Source organism: Vitis riparia, chromosome 19 (genome assembly GCF_004353265.1).
Source record: "Vitis riparia cultivar Riparia Gloire de Montpellier isolate 1030 chromosome 19, EGFV_Vit.rip_1.0, whole genome shotgun sequence".
Classification (NCBI taxonomy): domain Eukaryota; kingdom Viridiplantae; phylum Streptophyta; class Magnoliopsida; order Vitales; family Vitaceae; genus Vitis; species Vitis riparia.
Window position 1 is genome coordinate 10,892,550 of NC_048449.1, and position 23,263 is coordinate 10,915,812.

At 30.7% G+C, this 23,263-nt stretch overlaps 2 protein-coding genes across 2 annotated transcripts; one reads left to right on the plus strand and one right to left on the minus strand.

Moving 5' to 3' along the window:
* The first annotated feature begins 1,057 nt into the window (after positions 1-1,057).
* LOC117909270 (pentatricopeptide repeat-containing protein At5g66520-like) lies at positions 1,058-3,122 on the plus strand. Its single transcript, XM_034823228.1, has one exon. The coding sequence runs from the start codon at positions 1,112-1,114 to the stop codon at positions 2,705-2,707; it is 1,596 nt and encodes a 531-aa protein (XP_034679119.1). The 5' UTR covers positions 1,058-1,111; the 3' UTR covers positions 2,708-3,122.
* On the minus strand, positions 2,929-12,069 carry LOC117909271 (actin-related protein 8). The gene is made up of 12 exons (XM_034823229.1): positions 11,572-12,069; positions 10,969-11,054; positions 10,608-10,678; positions 10,382-10,449; positions 10,015-10,076; positions 9,490-9,587; positions 7,592-7,673; positions 6,838-6,980; positions 5,240-5,388; positions 4,307-4,440; positions 3,977-4,095; positions 2,929-3,305 (listed from the first exon to the last, which is right to left on the minus strand). Exons 1-12 carry the CDS (start codon positions 11,889-11,891, stop codon positions 3,216-3,218), a joined length of 1,422 nt encoding a protein of 473 aa, XP_034679120.1. The 5' UTR covers positions 11,892-12,069; the 3' UTR covers positions 2,929-3,215.
* Positions 12,070-23,263: the final 11,194 nt, after the last annotated feature.

Consider the following 23,263-nt stretch of genomic DNA (forward strand, 5'->3'; position numbering starts at 1 on the left):
TTTGTATTGTGAAAATAGAGTGGTTATCAAAATTTTGTAGTTCATTCACGACTTTGGGCAATGAATTTATCAGTGAAACAATCAGTCTAGATTTTGGACATTTTAGAAGGTAATTCGAAACCTTATTTTCATCATATTTATAATTGGATATAATTAAAATTTTTAATATCTTAATTTTTTTAAACATTTCTAAAAGTCCTTTTTTCTCTAATGTAAGTTCCAAAAAGTCATTGCAATTTATATGAAAGTTACTTGTATAAAAGTTATTATCGTTTTCTGTTTTTAAAAATATAAAATAAGAAATATCTTTAAATAATATTTTTATTTGATATTTTAATTGTAAATTATTTTTAGTATTGATAATTTTTTAAATATAAAATGTTATTTTAATTAGTCTATTTGTTTTAATTTTTAAGTATATGATATTTATGATTTAAAATTTGCATATATAAAAGAACTAAATTCATGTTAAAAATGTTATAAATGGATTAGATGATAAATAAATCATTTTAACACTATTAAAAAAATTACGGTTAATGGGGCGAGTGGTGAAATATAAATAGAACATATACAACCCTTAAGCTATGTTCTCAAAAAGTTTGAAGAAAAATGTGAAGGAAAGAAAATAGAGAGGAAAAGTAGAAAAAAAAAAGGAAAATTAAAAATGGACTTAAAGTTAATAAATTATGTTTATACGTTACTTTGATTTGTTTTTATTTTTTTACTTATTTAACTCTTCAATATAAAGATTAAATAATTTAAAAATATACTAATTTCTTAATAATTTTAATTACATTTGACTTATTTTTGCATTTTCCATGGTAAAACTAAACATAAAAAATTCATTTTCTTTAAAATTTTTTTTTTTTTTTTTTTTTTTGTCTAATGTTTTTTGGAAACCAAACATAACCTAAAGTGATTAACGAGTCGAGTAGTTAAACCTCTATATAATGTTACACTTGATTAAATAAGTTATATGATTTGATTCCATTATCAAACAAGTATGGGCCAACCATCATCTTGTATACCATGTTCTGGTTGGATTTTGTTTGTGTGGCTGTGAGGGAAAGATGAAACACTAGATCAATCAGCCAAATGTGAAGCTTGTTTCATGGCTGCTTCTTTCAGCCCTTCATCATCCCCCCTCAACTCACAGCTCTTGTTAAAGAGAACACCTGCTCGTATGCCGGCCACTGTCATCTTGCTTCAGATGTGCCACAACTTCCAAGAAGTCAGACAAATACATGCCCAATTCATCGTCTCAGGTCTCCTTGCCCGCCCTCCTAATGCCGGGAGGCTCCTGGACTCCTACGTTTCAATGTCCCAAATCTACCATGCCTTGCTGGTATTCAACAGGATCCCTTCCCCTGATGTTTTTGCCTACAATGCCATGATCAGAGGCCTAACGTTGGGTAACTGCCCCTATGATTCCCTCCTGCTGTATAATAAGTTGTTGTTAGGCGGCCTAATCCCAGACAACTACACTTACACCTTTGTCCTCAAAGCCTGCTCTCATTTGAAAGCCATCTTTGAGGGTAAACAAGTGCATTGCCAGGTAATTAAGGCTGGGGTAGTTCCGGATACTCACATTCATACCTCATTAATACATATGTATGCGAAGTCCGATAGTCTGGCTTGTGCAGAAGGCGTTCTCGCAGAATGCTCTCAAGAGAATGTGCTTGCAATTAACTCAATGATTTCAGGGTACATGAGTCAAGGTCATGTAGAAAAAGCTAGAGCAATGTTTGATAAGATGGGGGCGAAAGATGCTGCAACTTGGAGTGGGATGATCACAGGGTACACAAAGAACGGTATGCATGAAGAGGCATTGGTTATGTTTCGAGAAATGATGATGGTTTCGAATTCTGGAGTTCAACCAAATGAATCAGCACTTGTGAGCTCACTCTCTGCAACTGCCTGTTTAGGCGCATTGGATCAGGGAAGATGGATACATGCATATATTCGTAGAATTGGGGCTAAGATCAGCATCACTCTGGGTACAGGTCTTGTTGACATGTATGCCAAGTGTGGCAGCATCCATTGTAGCTACAAACTCTTCAGAGAAATGCAGCAAAGAGACGTGGTTACATGGGGTGTGATGATGTCTGGTTTTGCCATGCATGGGCAAGCCAGAAAATGTTTCCAACTGTTTGATGAGATGGTCGCAGGTGGAACTCGTCCCAATGAGGTCATTTTTGTGGCCATTTTATCTGCTTGCTCCCATGCTGGATACCTTGAATTGGGACATCATTATTTCAATCAAATGGTAACTGATTTTGGGATTAGACCATCGGTTGAGCATTACGGATGCATGGTGGACCTCCTTAGCCGTGCCGGTTGGCTGGCAGAGGCAGAGCAGCTCATCATATCCATGCCAGAAGAGCCCACAGCAGTCATATGGGGTGCATTACTTAGTGCTTGCAGGATCCATAAGGACTTGAGGAGAGGCAGACGTGCATTCAGGCACCTAATGCAGCTAGAGCCATTGCGTGGCGACCGGTATAAGCTTGCAGGGCAAATGTTTTCTAGTGCAGGAGAAAAAGAAGAGGCAGATAACATAACAAGATTCATCAAGGAAAATGAATTGGAGACGACTCGTGGGTCAAGCTTCATTGAAATAAATGGTGTGGTTCATGAATTTGTGGTAGGGGATACTGATCATCATAAGGCTAGAGAGATGTATAGAATGTGGCGGGGAATCAATTAAATATACCACTGATGAAGTCAGATTAGAGATATTAAGGCGACATGTTGGGGAAAACAAAACACAAAGGGTATTGGAGAAACAGACGTAGGCAATATCCAAAGAACAACACATCCATCTTGAGTTGAGAACAGGTCTGATGTTACATGGACAAGGATCTGGTCAAGAAAAAGTAAGAGAAGCATGCTTTAAAGTTAAAGAGAACAAAATTGAAACCGAGAAAATTAACAATTAACTCTATATCTATATATGATTAAGTCTCAGTAAGGTACAGAACTTGTGCTTGTCATAATACAATCAATTTCTTGACAGCTAACAGCATGTATGCTTATGGTGCTGATAATAAATGAAATTACAGGAAATGCTGCAAGAGAATTTTATTCAAGGATGATTACACTTGAATGATCAAGAATAAATAGATAGCAAACAACTTGCACAAAATCAAACTATGGTTTTGCCTCCACATGAAACCTTTGCTGCTCCCATAAAGATAAGAATCAGACTATGACGACTAGTTAAATATCGTCACCATGAGGTTGCGTCTCACCTTTGGTCGGAACTGCTTCTTTGTCATACACCAACTCCCAGGGAAGGTGCTCAACTATATTGTAATGCAAAAGTAAACTTATAATCACCAAGAGATGAAAATGCATTGAAAATAAAAAAACTACCATCTATCGTCCATCCAGCAGCCTAAAACTTAGGACCATAATCAATAAGGACTGAGTCCGCCAATGCAGTATCAGATCATATGCTTAAGAATCAACTTTGAGGTTCAGCAAAGATATTGAAATTCATCTCTTCTTTTTAAAGATCTTAGAAGTTAGAAGTAAAGTACATGTTTGGATATGCTTCTTATTTTCTGTTTTTAAAATTAGAAAACAGTAATAACTTTTATTAATAATGCAAGAACTCTTAAAAGAGTTTTATTACAAAAGCAAGGATTTTAAAATCTGTTTTAAAAAATTGAGGTATTAAAAAATTTTAACTACCAAAAATTTTAAAATTTCTAAAAGTTATTTTTAAAGATATAATGCAATCAATACTTTTTGTATAAAATGTTCTACTTTTATATAGAAGTTTCTAATTTTAAAAACAAAAAATAGGAAATGCATCCAAATGGACATGAAGTTACCACCATAACTCGACCCAAGTTCAAACTAAGAGAGGCCAGTGAGGAGTGTTTCTTGGAACAATATTTTCAAATTTTGTTGATGATTAATCATGAAATAATGTCGAAACATGTTCATTAATGTAGTGCAGTAAGCTTACATTGCTGATAATCTTTGCCCCAAACCATGCAGATTTTTGACCATAAGGAGGAGGGAGGACTCTAATGCCATTGGCTACAGATGGGGAAACAAGTCCATGCAGTTCCTTTTCTAACCTTTCTGAAACACATCATTGCAAAATTATATTCAGGAGCATATACTTAACACATCATTGCAAACTTGTATTCAGGAGCATATACTTAACAGTCAAATACATCGCATTTTAGTTTATTAATTATGTAATTCTGGAAAACAAAATCAACATGTTGCTTTTCATCTATGCCTATAACACAAAAATGGAAAATTTTCATCTGAAAAAATTGACTTCTACCTGCTAGTCCTGGTAAACATGCACTTCCTCCTGCTAAGACTACAGTCTTGAACCAAGATTCATCAGCTGTTATCGCAGCAGATTGGCAATGGTCCATGCAATGTGCTACTGCCTGGTGCAAACCCATCATTGTGCTGTATCACAGGGAGAACAGAATTTCAATCCATCACTCAGGGAACTCATAAATCTAAATCCAATAGAATAACATACTAACAGTCCTGCTTGGTGGACCATAAAGAAAAATTAGCAAGGCAAGCACACAGCTCACAGAAGGAGTCAGACCATCATCATATGAATCACATGAACCTACACTAAGATTAAATGCTTGAAATCACTTGATTCTAAATGTCAGTTCATAGTGTATTTTTTTTCTTTTGTTTTTTTCCTTCTTTTTATTTGTTTTTTTCTTCCAAAGATTTCCCTGTCCACCTTTGATCTGACCATACTGAAATATGCATTACTAGCATTATGTTTAAAATATTTAAGAAATTTTAGCACCTTTCACATGCCAATAAGTTGCATTTGAAAATAAATCAGCATCCACATCCAGAATTTTTTATTGAAGGAAAAAACCAACCATATTTTGGCTTTCAAATTCCAATAACCTTTTGCATTAAAGAACTTTTTCCAGGTAACTAGTTTATAGCACTTGTCTATTGTTAATAATAGATTGTTCATTTTCTAATCAGTGTCTTGGAAGCATTGTTCAACACAGATTTATTTACTGTGATCCCCACTCCCAGGCTTAGGATCAAACAGAGTTAGATGTTTGCCTAGGTCATTTTGGGAGCCAAACTTGCTTTAGAATACTCAAGAGACAGCTTCTGCAGCAGCAATTTTTCTTAGGTTTCATACAATATCCAAAAACATTATTTTTAAGCCAATACAGCACCACATCTTAAATAGAGAAAGACTGCAGGGACAAGGACTTACACTCCTGCCATTCTTGGCTGGAATAGTATCTCTCCTGTTTGAAAGCGCTCTTTCGAAAGAGTAAACCAACCTTCTGATGCAACTTGAAATGATGCCCGTGTATCTTTAGATAGCTCAGCTTCGTAGTCAGCAGCAACATAACACAGATTCTGTAAATCCATTCAGCAAAGAAAATTTCAGACAACTTGTAAAAAATATGCCTTGACAAAAGCCTAGCTTGGAAAGGCATTACAAAAGACAAATTTGAAGTCTCAGGAAGGGAAGGGAAGGAATATAACAATTAATCAGCTGGCTTATTATACAACTGAAAACAACAGAGAAGAAAGGAAAATTCTCTGCACTGTTTTTCCCTCCCAAAAAAGCCATCTGATTCAATGTCCTTTACGATATTTGATCAAGGATTGTGAGAGTTCGTGCCAGTGAATCCAGGCTTCATGCCTGATTGAGTAACAGATATAGAACTCCAGTTGGTGCGCCTGCTTTTAGGCGCTTTTAATATATCTACTCATTTGCCTAGCAAAAAAGAGATAGAACTCCGAATAAATATTGTAAGTCAGTGCCTGTACAAGAAGGTCTTCATGCCTAAATCTTAAAAAAGACCATATGGTCAATTTCTAGAAGGTATGCTAATGAAGCATACGATTTGTGTTCCCTTAATGACATGAGAAAATCCAAATTTATAGATAATTCATCAGTATTGATTCCTTTCGATAAAAAATCCAGAATTGATAACATTCGAGATTATGCACGAAATATCCTTTTTTGGCCCTCTCTTTAGCCCCATGTCTCCAAGTCACTTCTTTTTTTGTCCAAGTTGCTTCTCTTTTTGTCTAACTCACTTCCTTCTTTCTTTGTGAGTTTGGCGATATGTTGTATGGTTGTTTTAACTTTTAGTAACAAAGGTCCTATCATCTAAGAAGCATATGTGTTTTAACTTTTCCATGCCTGCCTATTGTGATAAGCTCACTTACTCTGTTATTTATTCTTTTCCCCTTTATGCTTTGATATGACTACAAGAGGAACATAATTTCCTTGCTGCGATGAGGAAAACCAACCTGCATTCTCAGCAAGATTCTTATTCTTCTGAAGATGGTTCGAAGATCCACTGAATTCACTCCACATGCAAACCTACAAGTGATATTTTATTTGTTGGATATTGGGACCTAATACTTGTGCTTGTGGAAATTAGATCAGACAAAAGATAAGGTGCAAGAAGGTTCACATTGAGCTAGTTCATAGACTGTTATAGCTTGTTCGTTAGGGGTCAATCCCAACTTCCAACATAAATCCAACATCCTAAAGCACTTCAAGATACACCATCGACAAAAAGAAAAAATAAGACTCTTAAAGCTAATACAATGTAGCAGGCCCAGATAAGCTGAACATAACACCCACTATATTGAATCTTATGTTTCTTAGGCACTCATAATTTTTCTTTAACTTTGAAGAAGCATGCCTATTGTGAAAATAATCGAAAATTGGCTCCCTATATTTGCAGGATGTAAAATGACATCTTATGCCACTACCTGAGTTTCCTATCAAAGAGAAGCAAAAGAAAGAACAGTAACAATATACACTCAAAGGGACAGTATGAATACCTCTTTCAGTGAGCGAACAGTGTAAAGTGACTCAAAGTTCATATTTTGCTGCTGCATCCGCTCCCTGAGAAATCCAGTGAGTTTCAATCCTCCCATTCCCACAACTTCCACACCCACCTTGCGCATCACTTTTCCATGTAAAACTATAATACAAAACAGGAAACATATTGAGATGAATTCCCAAGTGACTTCGTATGATTACAAGCATATGGAGAGCACACAAAGACAAAAGGGTGATGTACTATAGTGAATCAGTCAAGAATAATTGGCTGAGCAAATACTACATGCATAGCCCAGGCAAACAGATCGTGAGAGAAAAGAATTCCCAAGGGACTTTGCATAATTACAAGGAATTGGAAAGCACAGAAGAAGAAAGGGTGATGTACTGATAGTGAATCAATTAAGAATAATTTGCCAAGCAAATACTACATGCATAGCCCATGCAACAGGGGGTGAGAGAATAATTAGATGACATCAACAAAAACAAATCAGGAGGTGTAAAAAAATATCACATAATTGATGACAAAGGGAGCTATCCAAAGAGGAGGAGAGGTCTGAGGTTCAGTTCCCAGTATTAACCAGGAGACCACAGTGGAAGGGCCCCATCAAGCATTAAGTATGAATTTGAGAAATTGACAGACTCGAAACAAATTTGTTGGAGCTTGAGGCCCACTATTCCAGCATGCTGCAACAAGGTTTTTCATATCAATTTTACAATTATGATAAGTATAGGACAAAGACCAGAATATCTTACTTGGAACAATAGATGTGCAGTGGAAACCAATATTAACAACAATTCCTGAAGTTTGCTTTGCTGCATACAAAGCTAAGGTTGCCTGCACTTATGTCATAAGGAGAATGCATTAGGTGATTGGCATGTAACAAAAACAAGAGAAGATGGGCACCCCAAACCAACCCACAAACAAATAAAGAAAGAATTAAAAAAATTAGAAAACAGGGCAAAGAAAGAAAGATGAAACCATATCCATGTGAAAGCACCCAAACCTTGATATGCTGTTCAGATGAACTTTATGAAACCTCTAGTGTATTGTGTAACAAATGAATATGATCATACTAGGTTCAACAATAAAAATCACCTTCATCAGAATCATATTCATGCCCTAATGGAGGTAAATATCAGCTTTTAGAATAAATCAAAAGATCAATTTACAAAAGGACCCCCTATCTTGGCAAAATGACCCATAATATTACATCCCAACTTAAGACAGATAACATGAGAAAGCAATTGTACTCTTCCATTTATCAGGTCTGATATCCAGAAAATCCCCAATGTGAGCTCCCGTTGTTATTAGAAAGCACAGTTTTATGTCATTGGTGACTGGTGTTCTAAACAAGCCCAAGTAAACTAGGAGAGCAAAATCCTCCAAGTAATAAACAAGATATTTAGTGACCATTAGGATACACTACTGGTTTTCTTCTTTTAAAATCAGAAAATAGTAGTAATTTTTATAAAAAATACAAGAACTCTAAGAGGCTTACACTGAAAAAGAAATGACTTTAAAAATTGTTTAAAACAATTGAGGTTCAAAAAATTTTTACAATATCAAATTTTAAAATTTTTGAAAGTGACTTTTAAAGACATAAGGTAAATCTATACTTTTTGGACAAGATGTTCTAGTTTTGTATAATAAGTTTCTGATTTTAAAAACAAAAAACAGAAAGTACATCCTAATGGACACTTGGATTATTGTTGTAGTCATATAGAAAGCTGATGGATGGGAAGAGCCACCAAATACTTGTACTAGTTCTATACTAACCTTCCAGGAAAAAGGCGACAGGGCAGAGAAGTCATTAACAGTGTAAATGAGTATGCACATTAAATTAAGAGTAGGCATATTGAAGGTTAGATTCATGGACTGATGCTCTTGGGTTTAGTAGTGGATATGCTTTGCTTGGGCTAGGTTTAGTTTATGATAGGAGGAGGTTTCTTACCTCCCCCTTGCCATCAGTTGAGAATCCTTTTTGGTTTGGCTAAGGGTATAATCTTTTTGGTTAGGCCACAGCTATGATTTTGCTTTGGCTGGTTTAATTTAGGTTATGTTTGGGTTCCTTCCTTTCCTTGCCTTCCCTGTAAAGTGATAACTTCATATGGTCATATGAGATAATTTCTTAATGGATTTATTTTCCATAGTTCAACAGCTTGATATGGATGAAGATGATCAATTATGGAGTAGGGAACATCAATGCTTATGTACCAACTATCTCCCAAAAAAGGAAAAAGGAAATACCAACTTGTCTAATTATGAAGCAGGCATATAGTAGATATGAAAAGAAAAAATACATACAAATGGGCAATATTGAATTTTATGATTTGGAACTTCTTTCATCTAAATGATCCAAGACAACTTGTTAGAGAAGAAGTTTATCGGTAGTTCAAATTTATGATATATATTGTACATGAATAATGATAAGAAAAAGTGAACCACCAAATATACTTACAAGCTATATGAATGACTAACAAAAAATACAATATTGCTAAACTTGATGGGAAAGGGAGCAAGTTTCATCACCAACAACAAAAATGGAATATGGATCTTGAAAATCATCAAACCATAAAACCCTTCATTTGTTTTCTTTTGCTTTTTCTCCTTGAGAAGTGGAATTATTCAAATAATCAAGAAAAAAATCCACCTGGTTGATGGCACAAACAGCAGGAACGTTCATATCAAACAAGACTGAATGAATGGTTTCCTTTAGCTGCCTTCGAGATGCTTTAGCAGATTCATTATCTAGAATAGTAAAGAAAGAAAACCAGTTAGATGGATGAGAATTAAACATATTGGAAAAACCCTGTATGTCAAACCCCAAACTTTAATCACTGTTTGTGTAACAGTTAGTCAGTCTGATATCACCAGATCTCAAAGCATTACTGGGAGTAAAATAATATTTTACTTAGGAAGTGAATACTATTGGCTACCTCAGTATTAAATATCATTTGTTATTTTCTCAGCATAAAATGAATAATTGAATGCACAGTTAATTTTAGAGTGTCCAGAGACACTTAAAATTTGAAGTCAAGAAAGTGAATAACCAATCAAGCATATCCTCTCTACTGTGACTGGGTTATGACAGTAGTTGAAAGAAGTCAAGACACGAACACAGATGAATAAAAATACATGATATTGCCTTGGTGTAAATTAGTTAAATAGCAGTTACCGTCATAATGGCAGATTGGAACAGATAAGACAATTGGTTGTGCAGATGGCTTCACGTGCATTCTGTAAAGAGATATGATCAATATCATAAAAGGGCAAAATTTTGAACATCAAGACCAAGATGTGCTAATAGATTGACGGTCATGACAAGTGTTACATTATAACTGTAACAGGTACATTCAGTATGCTATAGAAGCAAGTTTCTCATCTACCTGTTAAGTGCCGTTGGTGAATCTTAGAGTGTGTACGATATGTAATCATACAACATGAAATATTTTTTAACAATGAAACTAATAATTAAATTGCCCAGATCAACAAATAACAAATCATGGGAGGCAGCATTACAAACAAGAAATAAAAATACTGACCTGCTATAAATCGTTGCCAAAAAATGTCTAAGCCTGGAGTATATTGGCGTTTCAATGTTTCCAAATTCCTGTACAGCAAGCAAAGACAGAGTAAGAACACAATTTTTTCAAACTACAAGTATATAAGATCAGGAAAAACAACTAAAATTCCAATGGATCTCCCAAATTTGAGAAAACTGTTTCTGAGAACTTCTAAACTGTGAGTTATAACTGGAAGGAAACTCACTAAAAATGTTGCCGACATCCCAGTGGTAGTATCATATTTGCTCCATCCATACTTGCAATAGCCAGACCCACCTTTTCATAAGTGTCAAAACAGAAAAATCAAGACTATTTCACAATAATACCTTTTGAACCAAGAACCCAAGAAATTTTGTCAAAGAACTGAGAAGATTGAAAACAGAAAAATCAGTTATTTATGTGTTATAGAGTTGCTTATGATTCAATGTTCTCTGCTTCTAATCCAAAACAATAACTGACCAAAATCCTACTGAATGGCATGGTAAGAATTCTTTTTGCAATTGGCATTCACATAAACATACCAGAGCTATGATAAAGTGAGAGTATCTAAGGTTACAGAAAAACACCATCAATAATAATAGCGCCCGGGGCTTTTGCTCGTTGGCCAAAAATATGCATGAAAGGTAACTCGGGCATCTGATCATTGAATGTCCTGCAAGACAGTCGGTATTAAGAATTAAAAACATATATATAAAGCTCAATGAACATAATGCACTTCCCCAATACAAGCATTCACAACCAGGACAAATCAAAATTAAAATTAAAAAAAAAAAAACAAAAATCCTTATTAAACCCAGTTCATCTTGCAATTCAACAACTTATGAGCACTTGGGCTTCTGAATTCCAGTCCAAACACTTTCTCTGACTGTGGAGTCGGTTTTTTTTCAGGGTTGAAGTTAATGAAATTCAGATTCTCTTAAGAACCAATTGCAGGCTCAGGGACCGAATAGGCCATATTTTCTCCAGCAACCGACCATAGGGAAACAAGAAGTTCAAAAAAAAAAAAAAAACTCCATTTGGTTTTCACAAAATTGAAATTCAGGGAATTTAGATTCTCCCCTAAAAAAATAATCAAACCAAACAGAAATCGATTCAAATTAAATCATCTCATTCCCTTTCCAAAAATTTCTGAGCCACCAAACAGAAAGCGACCAAAATTGGGGACTCACAGAAGAGGGTAGCCCATCTGCAAATGGGTCTCGGCGAAAACAAGTGAATCCCAAGAACCGGGTTGGTTCTGTTCCTTCTGGAGCAAGTAAAGCCAGAGTTGATTATCGGAAACGAGAAATTTCCAATACTTGCAAACAAGGCTCAACTTCGCAACTTCCCTGGGCTCGAGAAACTGGAGAATATGCATGAAGACATCGGAAGGTATGTGAGTGAATGCGCCGGTCGACGACTGAACCACCACGCGCCGATCAGACGATTCAGAGGTCGCCTTTGAACTTCTCGAAACCGATTCCCAAACCTTTCTCAGCAGCGCAGCCATGGATAGTCAAGCTGATTAGCACAGTCCCGCGTCGGCGTTGAAAACAAACGTTTTCTTATTTCTAATTTTTATTTTTGGAACAATTCGAAGATGTGTCGTACATGATGATTTTTTCAAGGCAAAACCAGTAATTTTTGGAAGCTTAGAATGCGGAGTGAGAGAATGGAGGAGAAGGTGAGGTGGCGCCATGTACAGTGTACACGTCGCAAAATCAGAGAACCAGTGGCAAACGTGTAAATGGAGGGTGGAATGGCGTATGATGTTTGTCTGATTTTGACCTTTTACTTTTACATCGTTACCGTACGCAGGATTAAAATGTGGGCCTCGAAACTCCCATCATATATCGGAGGTCAACATGGTCAAAGCTAAAAAATATGAGCGATTTTTCTTCTGCTGTTGTGAGCGATTTGCTGTTGCCCATTGATAGAAACTGTGCACCAAATTTATAAAATTAAACATTATCATATAAACAAAATATTAAAATAATATTTTAAGGAACAAATTAATTATAATTATTTTATAATTAAATGAAAACATTTCATTTAATTTATTAGTAAAAATATAAAAATTGTCATGATATTTTTTTTTCATAATGTTTTTAATATCATTAATATATTAATTAAATATTAAAAAATTATACATTTATCATATTTTTTATATTATTTAATATAATTAAATTAAATATATTTTAGAATTATACATATTATAATCAAATATCATAATATTATTATTGAATCATATTTGATATAATTTAATAATTAATATACACTTATTAAATTTATTTTTTTTTTTATTTACGTATACAATACACATATTAATATAGACTTTTAGTTATATCTTTTTAATTTTAAAATTTTCTAATTTAATTTAATTTTTATATTTTATAATTGAATAAGTTGAATTTTAGGTAAAAATAAATATTTTCTATAATTTAAATTTATTTTTATATTAAAAATAATATGATATTTTAGTAACGTTGTTGAAAGTAATTAATAAATCTTTCATTAAAATTTAATTGTGAGTGTTTAATTAAGTTAGCAATTCCGGACAAAATTCCTAAGTGTCCCCTAACTCGGCTTTCCAATTCCGATTCGGATTACTTGACTTTGAAAACTATTACTTTGCTAAGAGGCCAAGGTATGTAGTCGAGTGTGTGGTGATTGAATGTGAATCAACCCGGTTTTTAATCTTTAAATGTGTTAGAAAGTTGGGAGAAATGGTTTCTGGTGCAAGACTTTCATTCCCCTATTTTTGGATCGATCCAGGTACAGGGGTGGATCGATCCAACTAATTCTTTTTTTATCAAATCTCAACCATTAAATTAAGGGTTTCTTTTTACACTTTAAAAAGCAATTTTATCTCATTTTGTTTTGTGTGACTGCAGAAAACGTGGAGAGAGCAGCCACACTCCTTGTGTTCTTCATTTTCTCATTTTGTTTTCCTAATTTAGGGTTTTTGATTGCAAAGAAAATCCACTTCTCTTAATGTTTTCCAAATTAATTTTTGATGGATTTTCTTAAGTAATAAATGGGTTGATTCATTCCTTCATTCACATCTCAATCTCTCATTCTATTTGGGTTTGGGTACATACCCATTTTCTTCTTGTGTGGATTCAAGAAGAGGCTAGGACTGAGCTTGGTGCAGACTCCAAGTGTGCTCTGAAATAAGAAGGTGAGAAGCTGAAAATGAAGGTACTAGTCAAGTAGTCCGGGAAAGATTGGTTGGCTTGAGATAGGTAAAACCTTGTACTCAGTTTTTATTCTTCATAGTGGAGTTTTTCAATCGGTGATAGGCCGTGGTTTTTTATCTCTTCGGAGGTTTTCCACGTTAAAAATCCGGTGTTCATTGTCTCTTTTTCTCACTCTACACTTTGATTTATTTTCTGTTTTTGATATCATTGATTACTTGGGCATACTTGTTGAATGGAAGAAATATAAGTGATTTAAGTGTGATAATCCATTGAATGTCTTTAATAATTCTTCTATTCACTTTGTTTAATGATATCATGAAGTCAATTGTTATGAGTTGAGGAGATGATTGTTCTTTAGATTTATTTTTTAGGAGTGTTGAAGCATTTGCATGTGTTTTGCATTGAAAATTTGTTGGAAGAAAAGTTTCTTGACATTGAGATAGTCTAAAGTTAGGTAATCTTTGTTGGAAGAATTGTTTTACAACACCTATTCAACCCCCCCCCCCCCCCCCCCCCTCTAAGTGTAATCCATTATTGAGATTCATATTTTCATTAATATTAACCACAACATTTTTAAAATGTAATTTTCATATATTTCAAAGAGAATAATAATTGATTTTTTTGCACATATTTTAGAATTTTCATATAATATATATTGTTATTATATGAAATAAAAAAATCATGTTGAAATCATTTAACAAAATAATTTTAATATTTTCATTTTAAATCGTATTTTAAAAAAATAATTTAAAATTATATATTGAAATAAACTTTTCAAATCAAGATTTTACTTTGTATGTGGGTTTAATTTATTTATTTTTATCATTTTAAAAGATAAATCACTGAGACATAAAAGCCTAAATGAAAAAATAAAAAAGTAGGGTGTATTGTAGTTGATACAATATAGTTGTGGGCCTCTCATTGTGGTTATGTCCCCCATCCATTGTCGTATGCATTGATGACTCAACCGTATGGGAAGGAGCCATAAATTGAGAATTAAAAAATAAAATAAAAACAAAAATATTTCAAAATGTTTTTTTAATTTAAAAAAAAATCAAATCTTTTTAAAATTTTATGAGTTTCCTTGATTGTTTTTTTTTTCCTCTTCTTTTTAATAAAATATTATGTCTAGATTGAGTCCAAACCCTTTTTTCTTTTTAATAAAATATTATGTCTAGATGGAGTCCAAACCCTAATATACATGTGCCTTTTGGAATAGTTATTTTTAGAACTCACCTTTTAAGCCTTAAGTCATTATTGCCTCTATATAATCCAAAACTTTTGGGCCATGTTTGCTTAGTCCGATATATTATGGGATAAGATAAAAAAGAAGATATCATATCTTATTTAATGTTTGGTTTATATATATATAATGTTTTCATATTTGTATTTATAAATTTAATAATACTATATTTTTAAGGAACAACTCAAGAAGATATAAAGGAATCCACAATATATCTTCGTAAGTTAGAACAATTGAAATTATGTAACATTTCATATATAAAAGAATATGAACAAAAATTTAGGAAATGCAATTCTTGCTAAAGTAGATAAAACCCTTGAACATTTAAATAATATATATTAAAAATACAAGGACATGTAGGACTTAGATTATGAAATGAATTTTCAACCTCCAAATATAAAAACTCTCTTATATAAGTGTTAGAATAGAATTTGTAAAAAATTGGTTAGAAAAAGAATGTGTAAGTACAAGAGAAAGAAGCCAAATAAAGAAATAAGATATAAATCAACAACTTTGTAAAAAATTACATATAGGAGAAAATCTAGACATAGGATGTAGAGAATATAAGTTCAGAAAACCAAAGATCTGTAATAAATTTTTAAGAAGAAAGTCAAAAACATTTTCTAAAAAACAACCTAATCAAATAAGATATAAAAAATTTGGAAAGTTTTGGATTAAAAAAAAAAACTAAAAAAAGAAAAAGACAGTGTAAATGTTATTTGTGTGATTAGAAATGTCATATAAGACCTGAATGTCTTGAACTTAAAAAACCATTAAATGAACGAAGTAGAAAAACCCAAGCAAAAAATTAACCTAATAAATGAGTATCGGGTCGATAGTGAAGAACTCATTAGCAAATTAGATTTTGAAAGATAAAATTTAAGTGTATATAGTATAGTGAAACCGAAAGAGAAGAAATTTGTATGATCATTGAAAAAAAGGAAAATCAACCTAAGAAAACTTCTTTAAATTTAGAAAAACTTGCACAACCTTTAGAAAGTAAAATAAAACTTCATAATCTGGGGAAAGATTTACAAATAATAATTAAATGAAAGATCTCGGAAGAAGAGGAAGACAATTCAAACTCTAAAGAAATAAAAGAACTAGTAAGTCCTATAAAAAAAACTATACAAATAATAGAACACGTAAATACTGCAAATAAAGTTAAATCCATCATTTTCCCAATAATAATTAAATTAAAAATCATTGAAATAAAAGTAGATGCAATGTTAGATATTGGAGCCAATAAAGACCTTTTATTCGAAACTTTATTACCTTAGGAAGACTAGCAAAAACTAGTTCAACCAGTAGAATTAGACTAATATGATCAACAAAAACTACTATTAACTTAGTATATTTTAAATATATCAATCATAATTAACAACATAACCTTAGTGTTATCTCAAACTTATCTTGTACTTACTATAAGTTTATATCATTTTATTTTAGGTTTAAATTTTGTACATTCTTTACAAGGAGAGATAACAATACAAAATAACCAAGTTAGCTTTCATCCTAAGACCACAACAATTGTTTTTACAAAAACGCATCAAATAAAAATCAGAATGTAACATTTCATCATATTAATAAAGTAGAAGCACAAAAGGATATTATAATTAATGATTATTCAGAATAACTAAGGAATGAAAATAAGTAAAAAAAAAAAAAAAAACCTTATATTAGAAGCAGAAAAATTAGGAATTATAGGAGAAAACCCACAAAAATATTGAAATAGAAATAAAACAACTTGTAAAATACCAATTAAAAACCCAGATTTAACAATAAAAACGACAAATATAGCATGTAACCTTATAGATATAAAGGAATTCAAAATTTAAATAGAAGAACTATTACAGAATAACCTCATTAGACCAAGCTTTAGTTCCCATAGATTTTCAGCCTTTTTAGTAAGACCCCATAATGAAGAAAAAAAAGAGGAAAAACTAGGATGATTATTAATTATAAAATATTAAATGATAATACATATGATGATGCCTATAAAATTCCAAATAAAGATTCGTTAATCAATTCTTCTATTCAAGGATGTAAATACTTTTCTTAGGTAGATTGTAAAAGTGGATTTTGGAAAATTAGATTAGAAGAAGATAGCAAACCATGAACAACATTTTCATGTCCCTGTGGATTATATGAATAGAATGTAATGTCATTTGGACTAAAAAAAATGCTCATCGGATATTTCAACGAATGATAGATAATATTTTTTTGGTAAATATTCTTTTGTTCTTGTATATGTTGATAATATTCTTGTTTTTTCGTATACTTTTCAAGAACATATGAAGCATTTAGAATTCATTTTTGAAAAACTAATTAATCATAGATTAATAGTAAGTAAAAAGAAAGTTAAATTATTTAAAACCCAAATAGAATTTTTAGGATTAGAATTGGAGGATAAACAAATAAAATTGCAAGATCACATAGTAAAAAAAAAAAAAAAAAAAATCCAGATAAAGTCAAAGACTTAAAAACCCTTCAATGTTTTTTAGGATTATTAAACTATGCTAGACCATATATTAAAAACTTTAGTGGATTAGCTAGACCCCTTTATAGTAAAACAAAAAACACAAGACATAAATATTTTAACCAAGAAGATATTAAACTTGTACAAAAAATAAAGGAACTTGTAAAGCATCTCCCAACTTTACATTTACCCTTAGAAAGTGAATAAAAAATAATTTACATTGATACTAACCAAACAAGATGGGGGATATTCTTTTAGTAGTCGCTAACATTGGAGAAGAAAAACTTTGTAGATGCTGTAGTGGAACTTTTAATGATTATCAAAAGAATCTTAGTTCTACAGACTTAGAAATTGAAGCAATAATCTTAATCTTAGAAAAATTTCAATTAGTTTTAAACCAAGAATAATTTACTTTAAGAACCAATTGTGAGAATATTAAAAAATTATTTGAAAATAAAAATTCTTCAAAATTGTCCACAAAAATATGGATAAAGTTTCAAAACTCTTTAATTGGTTTCAAACCTAAATTTGAACATATTAAAGGAAAAGATAATATATTAGTAGATTAGTTAAGTAGACAAATAATTAATAATGTTAATAATTCTAATGATTGATTTTATTATACAGGAACATGGCTAAAAGAAATCCCACTAAAGCTAGAACCTTTCAATTTGAAACCATATGTTTGAACAAAGTGTTAAATCCAAATTTGAGGTTTAACTCTTTATATTCTCTAAACATTTTTGAAGAGCATAAGGTTATTGTAGATAATCTTTGGTCTCTAAAACCACATAATTTTCCAAACCAAAATTTATAATATGCTTATGAAAAAACGGTGTCAACTTTAGCCCAACATTTACAAAACCAACTGATTGCTTTAGAAACCTAAAAATTTCAAAATCTCAAAATCCAAGAAAATTAAAAAAGACTGATAAAAGATTTAAAAACCAATACAATTTCAACTAGTCAAACCAATTGTTTAAATATTCAACTTGAAATGCTTAGTTTAATTAGGAAATCATCTTTTCTATCTAAACAATATGAAAATTTTCTTATTAAAAACCTAATTAGAGTTGATAACTACTCTTTAGTCAAAACTTTTTTTTTGCAAACCCAATATAACAAAGTGTTTAACAATCAAGAACTTTTGTACAAGCATTTTAGAACAAAAAAATGTCGAGATAAAAACAAGGTATATGGCATATCATGAGCCTGAATTTTTCTTTGTTATATATTTAGCTTATGTGAATATGTCTATTGTAAATAAAGAAATTTTTTATCTAGTACCATAGTTTATGGATCAGGGAATTTTAAAAAATGTTTTCATGAACCATGTATTTCAAATCCCTGAAAATTTTTCAAAAAAAATAAAAGATATTTTAACCTATATTTTCAAAACCAAAAAACAAATCGACATTTCTTTTGAAACCATTCCACCTTTATTTCAAACCAATGGATCAATAGTGTCAGCCTATCACCATGTTTATATAAAACATAATAAAGAACCACTCATTCCTCAATAAGAACCAGAATGGGAAATGACCCATTCACATTAATTTTCAAAAAATTTTACTCGCTTTAGAGCCTTTCAAATTTATGATCTTAGACCAACCCGAAATAAACTATTTCATCTCATTGGAGAAACAAAAACCATGTCTATATGGAGAAACTAACCTTTAGAACACATTATTGTTCTAAAACCTTTCATTACTCCTGAAGAACAAGATTTTATAACCGAATTTAGTGTAAAGTTACCGGAACCATCTTCTTACCTTAGTGATGACACATCATTTTGGGAAAACCTTGATGACGAAAGTTATTATAATATGCAAAATGCAATAAAATGTTGATTTCAGCAATGACGACATTGAAGCAGTAAATGCGTTTCCAACTACAAGAATTTAATGCAGTAATAGAAGTCCAAAATCAATAAAGCCATGTATACTGCATGTGATAAAAAAGAACAAAGAGACGAGGAAAAAGCCACTAGACGGATGGTAAAGAAGAAAGAAAAATCAAATATAGTAAATCTTACCATCTTTACATTTATTGTTAACCAAACCTTTGAAGACTTTGTAAATATTTTTGTCTGCCATCTACCAATTGCCAACAACCCCAATTAAATTTAGTTTGTTGTAGTGTAAAATTTTTGCCTATAAATGAGTTGTAAACTGAGAGAGAAAACAAGCTAACAATCAAAGACCAATCAGTAGAGAGATCAAGAGAAATACAGTCAATTGTATCTTCAACTTGTAAATTTCAATATTCAGCAATAAAAAGTAAGAAATTTATGTTAAATTTTTGTTCTCATTTTATTTGCAATTTAATTTATTTGTGTCTTTTTTCTCACCCTTATGGGGTAAAAGGGGTAAATAGATAAAGTAGTGAAATGAGAATTATTTGAATCATAGTTCTCTTTTTACTAGTTAATATCTACAATATATATAGAGTATATATATAATGTTTTAGTCAATTTTTTTTTTTTCTTTTAAATGGGTGATTGAAAAAGTTTTTGGTGTAAAATCAAACTTTGTTTGGTCAGAAATGGGTATTACCTTGACACAAAGTAATGTTTTAAAATCTTGAGTTTATTATTTGAATTTTTTAGATATCCAATTTTCAAAAAGTGTATTAATATGTAATAAATGCTTTCACATTGTAAATTGAAAAGTTTTACTTTAAATATAATATAATACAATGTAATAAATTCTTTCACATTGTATATTGAAAGTTTTATTTTAATATAATTGTATAATAAATACGTTCACACTAGTTTTGGTTTTAAATTTTGATTCTCATCGTTTACACCCTAATTATGAACGAGAAATTTCAAAGTTTCTACCATTTGCTTTGACTATAAATAGTTGATGGGAAAAGTTGGTATCAAAGTAAAAAATTCTGAAAATTCATTTAAACGGGTCATTTCTCATTCTAGTTCTTGTTGAGGAATGAGTGATTTTTTGTTGTGTTTTATATAAACATGGTGATAAGTTAACACTATTGATCCATTGGTTTGAAATAAAGGTGGAATAGTTTAAAAAGAAATATATATATAATTAAAAATCAATAATATTTATTTTTTTATCTTTTATATTATCAAATTAAATAATGTATAAGTATAAATATACTAATATTTTAAATATTAGTAAATACAATAATTAAATATAAATATATTGAAATTGAAGTAAAATTAAATTGTTTAGTTTTAACTAATTTTATAATTTAAAAAAATATTATATTATTTTGTTTAATATTATAAAATTTTCAATTTGTCATACTCAACATGAAAGTGCATGCAGCCTGGTGGTTCTTTGTGGCCTTACTTGAGATTCATGTCTTGGGTTTGAGTCCTATGGGTGGATTTTATTTTATTGATTCCTTGAAATCAATCTCACATCGGGTTGGAATAAGAATGAGGAGGCCTTTATATACATAACTCCTCTATCTTAGCACATGGATTCAAGAACGGCCTGCAAATGACATAAAGGAATGGGCTTTTGAATTGAGCCCTTTAAAAGAGGGGGTAAAAGGCCTGAATCAGGGTTTAGTGGGCGGATTGGGCTTTTGAATTGGGCCCTTTAAAAGAGGGGGGTAAAAGGCTTGAATGGGTTTGGTGGGCTTGTGAGTGAAAAAATATAAGGGTAATTTGACCATATGGTTTGCCTTCGACCGCCATTTGTCAAATGGTCTACTGTTTTTAAAATCATATATATATATATATCTTATAATATACATATCCTATAAAAAAAAAGCTAATAAATAAATAAATAAGGCTTAAAAAAATTAAATTAGGGTGAGAATGAATTTAGGACAAATTTTGGGATCTACAGGCCTTTATTCAATAAGAAACACTTTCTGTAAGTTCCCACTTAAGATGTGGCATATAGATGTTATTGTATCTACCCAAATCAAGAGTAAAGCTTGGAGGGTGCTATACAGACTTGATACACCTTCTCTTCCTTCAATCAAGTTCCATAGAGGTATCGAAGGATTTTGATTTTGTAAATGGAATTAAGGGCCGTTGTGGTGAGATAAGCATTGTGTAAACACTAAACCCACTTCAATTGAATGGGGAGGAGGGAGCATGTTGTCACTATTATTGGTACAGTTTATGAAGGCCTCCTATTAGTTGGGTTTCATCAATTAGTGAGGTTCAACAAAAGGCCTCTAGGTAAAGGGCTTAAGTCTATATAGGAAGAATGAGAAGAATTACTAAGATTAGTTTATCCTTGGCCTCTCTAAAGTTCTTGTGTGTATCTCCTAAAGTCTCCTCCTCAGGGTCAAAAGTTCGTTTATTCATGATGAAGAAGTTGGATTATTTTAGATTTTGGGCCCTTTATCTATTTTTTTCTTAGTTCCTCTATCTTACTTTGGGAACATTTTGGCTCATTCCCTCAGTCAAAGTTGGTATAATAGTAATAATAATAAGATAGAATAAGTGAGAAGATAAGTTATCTTTCATTTTTTTTTTATATCTTTTATATATGACGTTTAATAAAATTCCTTGAGAGAGATAAAATATGTATATCTCGTCTATTATAATCATTATTTTCATTTTTTCAATCTATTTTTCATGTTACTCAATTTATAGAATAAAAATACTCTATTATTTATTTTGATAAAAAATGTAATATTTTTTATTTATAAAATTGTAAATATTTAATCATTAATATTATTAATTAAGAAATAAAAAATTATTTATTAAAAATAAATCATGGAGAGATCCGTACATAATATTAAACAAAAAAGAGATGTTTTCTTTTGGGAAAAATGAGTTTTGACTTACTAATTTGAAAAAATATAGAAAAAATAACTTAAACTTTTATAAATCATATTTATCTTATTATATTTACAAAATTTTAAAATATACGCACTTTTTCATAATTTAAATAATTATTTCCTAAAATAACATTTTTACATGTTAATAACACCTATTAATAATTTTTTTACCATGAGAATTGAAATTAATAAAATAAGATTAAAAATGATAAAAACAAATAAAACTAAAATTATAAAAATTAAATATTAACTTTCACTTAATTAAAACACTCTAATATAAAATATAAATTTTGAAAAAGAGCTAGAAATACAATCAGAGTAAATATTTTATTTTTAAATTTTTAAGTATTTTTTTGTTTTTAATTGTACTTCATTTTTATGTATTTTAGTTTTAATTATATTTTTAATTTTTAAAATTTTTTATTTTATTGTTGATGTTAACTAGTAAGATTTTTATTCAATTTTATTAAATAAAACGAGAAGATGAGAAGATTTACATAATATACGATATAAAATTATTATTAATAAAGGGATTAAAAAAATTTTATTTATGACTTGAGAATCATGGAAAAATTTTTCACAATAATTTGTATCTTATATTATATAATAAAAAATTTGTAATATATTATTTTTAAAACACTTTTATCAAACTAAAATGATAAATTAATTTTAGATAATTTTATTTAATATTATCAAGTAAAAAGGATTTCAGGAAATAAATATTTGAATTATGAAAAAGTGTATGTATATTTTAAAATATTTTTAAATGGGTATATGATTTATAAAAGTTGAGGTTTTTTTTTTATATTTTTTTAAATTAGAGAATCAAAACTTACTTTTCCCTTTTTTTCTTTTTTACTATCTAATACTAAAAAATAATGCATTTTCATTCAATAAATTAAACATTATTATAATATAATATATGGTATTGGAGATACTATTTAAATAAAAAAATTATATCCATATATTTTATTTATTTATTTTATGTCATGATTCATGAATCCCCACTATTTGTGCAATGATTTTTTGTGGTGACAGTGATTGTTTCTGTGTTTGCTTTAAGAACTATTTTTTAACGCAAAAGTATTACGTAAAGATAGGATGATGTGTAATTGAATCAATCAACCATCTTAGTCGAATGGAGGCGGCTAGAAGCATAGAAGGTTCCATCACGATAGTCA